Source organism: Neolamprologus brichardi, chromosome 15, assembly GCF_056152115.1.
Source record: "Neolamprologus brichardi isolate AB-2024 chromosome 15, ASM5615211v1, whole genome shotgun sequence".
NCBI lineage: Eukaryota > Metazoa > Chordata > Actinopteri > Cichliformes > Cichlidae > Neolamprologus > Neolamprologus brichardi.
The window spans coordinates 29,251,090-29,260,723 of NC_142118.1; the positions used below are offsets into that span (position 1 = coordinate 29,251,090).

Consider the following 9,634-nt stretch of genomic DNA (forward strand, 5'->3'; position numbering starts at 1 on the left):
ATAGCCTGGAGTCTGATTCTCTTTATAGGTCTTCCCCTAATGCAGAGCTCAGTGTAGTTGAGGTTGGTGTAACTGTATTCATCAACAATGAATCTATCTGTAATATATTTTCTCTGTGCTGGAATCCATGGCCTCTCTAAATATTTATCATAGTGATCCCACGACTCTGGCAGCAGTACTGCTTAGCAATGAGAGGTGCAGGATGTTTCGGGGGTTCAAGGATCAGCTGTGGCCAGTTCTGGGAAAGTTAGTGGAAATATAACTCCTGCAGTCCTTGCACCACAGGCTCCGGGCTGCAGCCCCCCAGATTAGCCGGTCTGTTTGTTTACATGTGAAAGGGAGCTCTTGAGTCGCAGCACAGAGCTGTGAGGAGAGAGACAACCCCCAGCTACTGGAATGCCTTACATACTCTTTATGGCCTTCTGGTTTGATTTAGTTGTATCTAACATGCATATATTTGCAGAGATATGTGTGTGTGATCACTATTTGTTTCAGCTAGTATGGGTTTACATCATTGTATATTGGGTTTGGGTAGAAACGGTAATACGTACTAGACTCAGAATTGCTACACTAATCAGCTTAGCTATATATGACCATTAAATACACCACCATTAGGTATAAACTGAGCTAGACTGGTTTGCATGACAGGGATAAAACACTGCTTTCCAGACAGAGCGGTTCTGCCATCTGCAGATCTGTTGAAACTGTGTTTTAAAGACAAATGAGATGTACTTTCAGTTTTCATTACAAAAATTATGTTAACAAAAAGAAAGCGGTTAAAAATCTTAATCTTAATTAGCCTATCTGTGAAACGCTGTGGTGGTAATGTCATGGTTTGGACCTGTTTGGCTACATCTGGGTCTGACAGTTTGTCATCACTGATGGAGTGAATGTTTTCTAAAGGAAAAAGTCAGGCCCTCTAATCATCAAATAAATCAAAAAGGATAGTGAATTGTGCAATAAGACATGGCACAATGCAAAATATTATTAAATATTAAAATATTACCAAAGAGTGTAAAATGATAAAGCCAAGTCAAAACTTTGGCTTTAATCCAACAGAAATGTTGTGGAAAGACCTGAAGTAACCTGTTGATTGGAGGAAACCCATCAACATTTTAGAACCTTAGAGGTTTTTGAATGTGAAATGGTATAAAATCCCTCCAAGTCTATTATTGTTTTATTTGATTATTCAGTTGTTTTTACATATACTATTTTGAGGGCTTGTGTGAAAAGGATAAAAGAGATATAGAAAATTCCAGCAACTGTAAACTGTATGTATCTGTGTAGTATTCCTGTGAACTGACCTCTAGTCTTCTCCATTTTTATACTACTTGTTACTCTAATGCCCTTCTCCCATCTTCTGTGTGTCAGTAGGTCTGTGTTATTTCATTTTAAACTCCTGCATTCTGAGTTCCTCACTCCAGTTTGGAGGCCTTTAACCTCGTAACATCAATCACCAGTGAAACCCTTTTTTGTGTGTGTGGGAAATAGGTCAGAATTCATACATGCTACCGTCATCATTGTGAATGTTAAAAGCAGTTTAACTGACTTTCACTAAGCCTACACAAGAATTCTGTTTCACTGAGAGTAACCAGGCTGTTATTTTTCACCCTGCAGGTAGTTTATTTCGGTGACAGCATGAGATCAGACATGTTCCCTGCCAGCAGCTTTGGGAAGTGGGAGACGGTGATGATAGTGGAAGAAATGGAGGGGGAGGGCGTCCCAAGGAGTGAAGCGGCATTGTCCAATGAGGCCCAAGTGGAGCCTCTGGAGAAGAAGGGAAAGTTTGAGGTAAGTTATATAGCAGTCATTCCCTACCCCCAGCTCTAGCCTTCTGACACCTTGTGGACTTTGTGTTTGTATATGCAGGCTCAAATCTGCTGTCAATTGAACTTGTGTCTGACTCTTTCTGGTTTCTTTAAGTATAGTTCTTACCCCTCAGCTGTAAAAGGCTGATGGGGTATTGTCATCAGCCTATCAGGCAGGTGGGCAGGCAACGTGGAAACTCAAGATTTGAATGCAGTAACTCAGGAATAAAGCAACATAGTCGTTTCAAATTGATACCATAGGTGTATGTACTAAAAATCTTGGATGACTTTGAATCTAACAAAGCACAATACTCAAAAGGAGGCGTTATAGTTTGAAGTAGGTTCCAAAGCAGCTTGCAGATGTGCAACAAGTAAATAGTTTGTGCTCCATGCGACTTGCCAACTGGAACTAAAGAATGTGACTTCAGCTGATGGATCAGCAGAAGCAGTCTGGCACTGAGATCAGCTGCTCTAAAACTGCTGTAGGATAGAAAAATGTAAGTGACTTTATTTTAATTTTGCTTTGATAGTCCAAAAAGTTGAGAATACTGCCCAACTGTGTTTGACCTTAAAACATCCATTCATGAACTTGTGAGGTAGGCTTGCTGAGACACAGTCATGAAATAAAAGATTTTTATAGGCAAATTATGGATCATATCAGGTGTTTAACTTCTGTCATGTAGAAAGGAAATTGTAAAGTAATGAATTAATACATATCAGCCCTCTTGGTCACAGTTCAATGAGGATATTAAGCAGCAGGATGTTAACATCCCCTCAGACAAAAAAAATAAGGCGTCAGCACATCTTTTGGAGAGAAACACCAGGATAAGAACATTTCCTCATTTTCATTTCGAAGGGCACTCTGCACTGTACTTTACTGCAGTAAAGGAAGGAAGAGCAAAATTAGATGCGATGGAGTAAAGCGGTCACATTTACCCGAAACACCCTGATCTAACTTACTGCACATGTATTAAAACCAAGAACTTATTTTTTCCAACATACAGAAAAAGCCCACAGATGTACAGTGCACACTTTAAAGAAATTAGTAAAATAGACTGTGTAGGGAGACTTACTATGGAGTCTTTGACCTCTGAATAATTCAGTTTTAAAATATATCTAATGGGACTTTATTTTGTCCTGTTATTACTAATAAGAAACCAAACTAGTTAGTAGGAACACTGCAGTGTTAATCATATATGAGGCATCAGGGCACAAATTCACTGTTGGGCCCTAACTAACTACAGAGTGAATGCCTTGTTACCTCCCTTTAACTACAATCCAAATTCTGTAAGGGTTAGGATAGAGCTGGTAACATTAGCATACATTCTGATATACTATTAAGACTGGCTTTCACTCAGTTATATATTACATAATGTAATATATTCATAATATTCTAATTGTTATGCTCAGTTACTACAGTAGGTACCACTAAGCTAGCTAGCTAGTCATGTCAAGAATCCAGCTTTTTTGGAACTTTCTTGGGATGAAACCATTCTTTGCCCTACTTATCTTTTATCTTTATCTTTCTTTTATTATTATATCCATTATAGTTTTTGGTTGACCATTTTATAGCCCTGAGTTTGGTATTCTGGCCATTAGGAGGTTTTCAGCTAAGCTAGAACAAATGCTAGTGCTGAGTAACTAGAGCAGTTAGCAATAGTTAAATAGCAAGAGGTGACTGCTAAAATAGCTAGTGAAAACTGGCAAAAACAAAGTGTACTTGCTAGGAAAACAACCAACCCCTCCCAAACATTCTAATCTGTACACTCAAACAATTTATCAAGACAAAGTATTCACATGGCCATGCACTTAATTATAAGCCTCATTTTAAGCCTCATTAAATTATCAAATAGAAAATTCTATGAAAATTTAGCTAATATAAAGAAGAGGAAACCTAGCTGTAGAGACCATTTTGTACTAGGCAGTTAGTTAATTTATCATGTTATGTTGGCAACTTTAACATGAAGGAGACTGTAACAGAGCTTGTGTAATCGTTTCCATTAAATAAATGAATTAAACAAGAACTTAAGTGTCAGAGATATTGGTAGTGCTGATGAAACAAGTGTTACTGACACAGATAGAACATCATTTGTGATAAGAAACTTCCTTTTCCTGTGGTTTGCAGTCTTTATTTATGAGCATTATCAAAGATCGAAACTAAGTAGTGTGAAGCCTGCTTGGTATTTTTCATCTTGTTTCACAGTCAACCATCATTAGTCTTTAGTGTAGTGCATTTCATGTTTTCCCCATCTTCATAAATCTTTTGTACAGTTTGCCTTTTTTTGTTATAAAATATTATTTTTAAAGTAATTGGAACACGTCTTAACATCATAAGCAGCTTGGGCTTTTTCCTTTTTTCTATTTTATCACCTGGTAAATCTCTGTTATGCAACATTTCCTGATATCTTTAAGGCTTATAAGATCAGTATGTTATCAAACTTATTTTAAACGCCACATCCTGATGTTGCTCATCAGCAGAATCAGAATCTGCTTGCAAAATGTACAAGTGATTATGACTAACACAGCAATACATTTCTCAGTAATAGTGATTCATTTTAGTACTAAAGAAAAAAAAAACCTCATCATAGCTGGCTGGCTTGAAACCAGTTTAGAGATTCATTATCCTCTGTGTGCTCAGGGTGGTAATTCCTACATGTAAACAAGTCTGTACCTGTCTGAAAATGAACACAGTGTTACATAGTTTGGCTTTTCTATCAACTGTCTCAACAGGAGCAGGGCATGAAGTCACCCTCTGCTGTGTCCAACCAGTGGGGCTCTTACTTTGTTGATGTGCATAAAAGTGGAGGAGGGGATGAGGAGAGCCAGAAGCTGACCTGGTGCTGCCACTGCATTCACAAATACAGCACCATGGCCATCCCTAGTGTTGAGCACATAGCAGGTATGTGAAAGGAGACAAACGATGGAAATACATTTGAAAGTGATGTAAAATACAGAGCAAATTAACATAAACACAGGGTTAGGGAACAGGGAACAGCCCTTTATTTAGAGCTCATGTATTTGTTACCCTCTACAATAACCCGAAAGGCTGACTGGACCAAGTCTTTTTCTATGACAATGGATTCCTTTTACACTCCTGTGCAAAAGTGAGCTACCTTTCATTTCTTTACACAGTGGGGGAAATGATCATTTGACCCACTGCTGAATTTGTAAGTTTGGTTACTTACAAAGACAGTTTCTGATTTGTATAGTAGAGAAATAGAATATCAACCAAAAATACTAAATAAATATACATAAATATTATAAATTAATTTTCATCTCTCAGAGTGAAATAGGTGTTTGATTCCCCAAGCAAAACATGATAAAGAGAAACCCTTGTTGGCATGCAAAGCAGTAAGACATGTTTTGTAATTGGTCACCAGGTTTGTTGTATTGGATCATTGTTATCATTGTTATCGTGTTCTGGCTGAGGGGAGGAGCTTCTTGTCCAAGATTTTAAGGTACTTGGTCCCGTCGATTGGCCAAAGTATAATGCTTCCAATTCCATGCTTGATGTTCTTTGGGTCATCCTCAACTGTTCTTTTATTCTAAACGCGATGGATCGAGTTAATACCAGAGAGCTTGATTTCAGTTTCTTCTGACCTCAGCACTGTCTCCCAAGCCTTTTCTGAATCATTTAGCTGTTCACTGGCAAACTTAAGATGTGCCTGTACACACGCCATCTTTAGCAGAGGGACCTTGCAGGTGCTGCATGATTTCAGTTCATTATAATGTAGAGTGGTGTTCTTGGGGACTGTGGTCCCAACTTCATTTAGATCATTAAAGAGCCCCTCCATCTTTCTCATGATACTCCTTGCACAGATTTTAACACCGAGGGTGATTGATTGCCATGTTTTATTTCTTCCATTTCCAAATAGTCACACCAACTGTTGTCACCTTCTCCCCAACTTCTTGTTGATGGTCTTGTAGCCCATTCCAGCACGTCTACATATCCTTTGACAGCTCTCGGTTCTGGCCCATGCTGGTGGAGAAGTTCTAATGTTTTTGTTTGTTTGTTAAGCCACTTAACATTGACCCATGAATCACTCAAACATAAAAATGCCACTTCTTTAGTTGAATCTACAGGTATCTAAAATTATCTACTTAGAAAATGGGGAGAAAGAAATCCAGTGAAGACCTCACAGAGGACCTGAGAGATCTAGCCTTGAAGTTGATTAAGCTACCAGTCACTGAAGCCTTATCAAAAAAGGTCTTGGTAAACACTGGGTTTTAATTATTTATAAAAAAAAAAACAAAAACAAAAAAACAGGTACAGGTAACTCTGTTCTAGTGAGATGTTTATATACACATATGGTAAACAAACTGAGAATCAAACTTATTGTGTTAATGTTGTAAAAAAAAACTACATCCTTTAGATATACAAAAATGTCCTCGTATCAGACATCTCCATTATTCTACTTCATCAGAGAAACATTCACATGAACCCAAACCGGGACAGAAGCAGACACAGATGTGCAGCCAAAGTTAAAATAACTCTTACCAAGCAGCAGTGTGCTGCAGAGCAGATCCTGGGAAAATGTGATCTGTGGTTCCCTCATCAAAGTGCAGGTGTCCACAAAGGTTGCCAAGAAATGTCTTTTTTGATGTGTTGCATTGATGTTATCCTGGCGTGCGTGCGTGTGTGTGTGTGCGTGTGTGCGTGCGTGTGTGCGTGCGTGCGTGCGTGCGTGTGTGTGTGCGTGTGTGTGTGTGTGTGTGTGACCTTCCTGTGTAATCTACTTGGAACGGTTTGTATTGTGACTGCACAAAAACCACAACACTGTTTGACTAAATATCATGTCAGGCCTGGGTTATGGTCTCTGTGAACTAGTTCTTAAGAAATGTTTGTCCACCACATGGGAAATCCAGTGTTTATTCTCATTGTCGATGGTGAAAAGTCAGCTCTTATGCAGTTGGGGACGTGGTTATGATGGCACGCATTTTCAGACTTGTTCTACAGGCAGACACGACAAAATGTCAAATGTGCATGAATAACAAAGGGAAAAAAAAGGAAGGCTAGAATTAGAAGTGCAGTTCTAACTTTGGGCTCCTCTCCCACCTTCCTGCACCATTGGCCAGTGTGAATGTCAAATCATCACAATGTTAAAGCTAACGGGTGATGGGGATGTTTAAATCTTTACCATGGACTATATATAGAAGAAGGGATGGACCTACATGATGAAAGGGGAAGCAAATGTGGACGTGCCTAACATCTGCATTATTTATAATGGCCAGCAGGTGGCGACTCTTCTGGTTGGATAAAATAAATCTAGGATTTTATGAAACCAACCAATTGTGATCACTTGCAGCTGACTTTCCTATTTGATTTTTCCTCTTTCTAGATCTGCCTCTGGATTACAAGTTTCCCAGGTTTTCCCCTGATAAGCCCTGCACCACCGGCTATTACCCTAGACCCCCGGATTCTTTGCTGAAAAGGTGTGAGAGTATGTCATAAAAGAAAAGAAACGGAAAAATAAAATCCTCCCTTACCCCTTCTCAGGAGAGGAATGTTCCTCCATTTATGCCCGTAGTTCCCCACCTGACCCCACCATCATCTATGGAGCACAGAAAACGTCCACTTTTCATCCTTTCAGAGAAACCATGTGAATGTAAGCCACAGTATCTCTCTGTAATAATGCATACATTTAAACATTGTTTTGTGGTTTAGTGTACGTGGAAATACGACAAACTAAGTGTGTGAGCGTGTGTGTATCTACATTCAGTAATGATACGGTGTTCTTATTGTTTTATGTGTGTGAGGCCTTCTCTTATTTTCCTTGGTAAATTGTTTCAAAATCTGAAGAAAAATCAAATGTTTTGCCCTCTTTTTCCTGAAGTTATTACCTCAAAAATGTGATTGACTGTAAGCAAAACAGGAGTACCTATCCCTAAAGATCTGTTGGAAATATTGTGTGAGTATTTCTGTAAAACAGTATTATTGTGTAGTCCTCTCTTCTGGATATGGTTTCACTGTATGCATTTTAGTAACCTTAACACGAGATTTAAGGTCTGTTGTTCCTACTGTGTCAGTTTAGTGGAAGATGTTACTCTTCAGGTCATTGTTGCTAAAGAACTAGCACAATACTGTCCTTTGTGATGGTTGTTTCAACAACAAAAAAACAAAAGAGAAAAAATCATAACTTGGGGAAACAATAATAATATGACTGATGATGACTATGCTAGATGTTCTTTGTATTACTTTTGGTGCAACAGTGAAATGTGCTCTTTGAGTGTAAAAACGTGGACTTCTACTTGTGCTTCATTTGTATTCAGATTGAGGTATGCTTTAACCGACTTCTGAATGGTTATTTTGTCGGTGTGCATAGACAGGTTGTGCCATAATATTTAAGGAACACTCGGTTTGGGAAGACTCCGCAAAGTCACAGAAGATTGGCATCAGGTTTATCTTTGTGCATCCAGGAAGTGTTTAGCATAGCTTAGTACCAAGTACCCCGGTGCACAGTGAAGACCTTTAGTTGTTTGCAGGGATCGCAGTAAGCAAGACCTAATTTTGCCAGGGTTAACCTCTGTTTAATCGAATTTATGCTGGGTTCAGACCACTGATACATGAAAATAGCCAGACCAGAATGATCTTGAATGTCTCACAATACTCCAGCAGAAGTACTTCTCACCTCTTCTGTGATGCTGACCCATAGCCCAAAGCACTCTTCCAAATGTAACAATGCGAAAAACAAGACATCCCATGCTTTTCTTTGGATATGATCTGTGTACTTTCTTTTTTCTTTTGTTAGCCTTCGATTCATGCCAGTTATTTGTTTCTGTTCCGGTGCATGTTAAAGGGTCTCCATTAAAGGGGATAAAAGCCAAATGTGAATCAGCTACAGTTTGTGAACACTTAGATTGCACGTGGTACCTTTGCACATGACTTTTCTATCTATCGTGCCAAATTGAGAATTCTTCCATGTCTTCTATCAGATGATTTAGCGTCATCTATTCAGTACAGTTCACTCTGTTTGGATTAATCATTTGCACAATTAGGGTAGCTATCATTGCTATAGGGAAGGCAGCAGAATGGCATGAAATTCATGAGGTAGGCCTACAATGTGAATTTCAATTCCTTAGGTTTTGTGCCAAAAAGTAGATGCTAGTTTGTGCTAACCTGGACCCCCACCTGTCTCTATGCTAACCTCACAAAGATGATACTGGTCTAAATCTTCTCATCTGGCTTTGATAAAGTCAACAATAGGATTTCCCAAATGGCAAAGTGTTCCTTTACAGTGGCCATCATCTCACAAGTGAAGACGGTATATTTTGATAATGAACAGCATCCAGCTGGCAGCATGTAAGTGAGATTGGTCATCCAAAGTGAATTATTACTTGTGCTGTGTGTGCAAGTGTTTTATGCATACAGCTGTAGTGATTGTACTCTTCGTTTCTCATAGACCTGGAAGATTTGACATGCGCATTTGCCTTATGTTGGATTCATTTGTGCTCTTAAGTTCTTAAAAACCACAGGGAAAGTTCACTTCTGTGTTCAAGTGTTGGAAGTATTGTCAAAGAAATAAAATGTTCTTTGATTTTCTTACAAGTTGTTTGAGATTTCTTTGCAAACTGACAACTTTTGCTGCACAGAGTCTACGTTGAATGTTCAATCTGGGTCAAAAGAAACACAAAGCTTACTTTGGAATAAATATTGATGAGCAAGATAGAATCCCAGAATCACTGTATTGTCAGAAGCATCAACTTTGAAAAGACATTGCTGTGGAATTCAGATTGTAGGTTACTTCCTTGTTGAGATGAAAGCTTTATTGCATCAGAAACCATAATGCTTGTGCAAGGATTCTTGGGAAATAAATCTCTGGTGTGTT

The 9,634-nt window shown here is 38.7% G+C and overlaps 1 protein-coding gene across 1 annotated transcript in view; it reads left to right on the plus strand.

Annotated features, from left to right (window-relative positions):
* nt5dc1 (5'-nucleotidase domain containing 1) overlaps positions 1 to 9,411 on the plus strand; it is a 64,816-nt gene extending 55,405 nt beyond the window's left edge. The window contains exons 10-12 of the mRNA XM_006796244.3: positions 1,618 to 1,791; positions 4,539 to 4,707; positions 7,148 to 9,411. Coding sequence (XP_006796307.1) covers positions 1,618 to 1,791; positions 4,539 to 4,707; positions 7,148 to 7,260 — 456 coding nt within the window. The 3' untranslated portion in view covers positions 7,261 to 9,411. The remainder of the gene's footprint in view (positions 1 to 1,617; positions 1,792 to 4,538; positions 4,708 to 7,147) is intronic.
* The last annotated feature ends 223 nt before the right edge of the window (positions 9,412 to 9,634 follow it).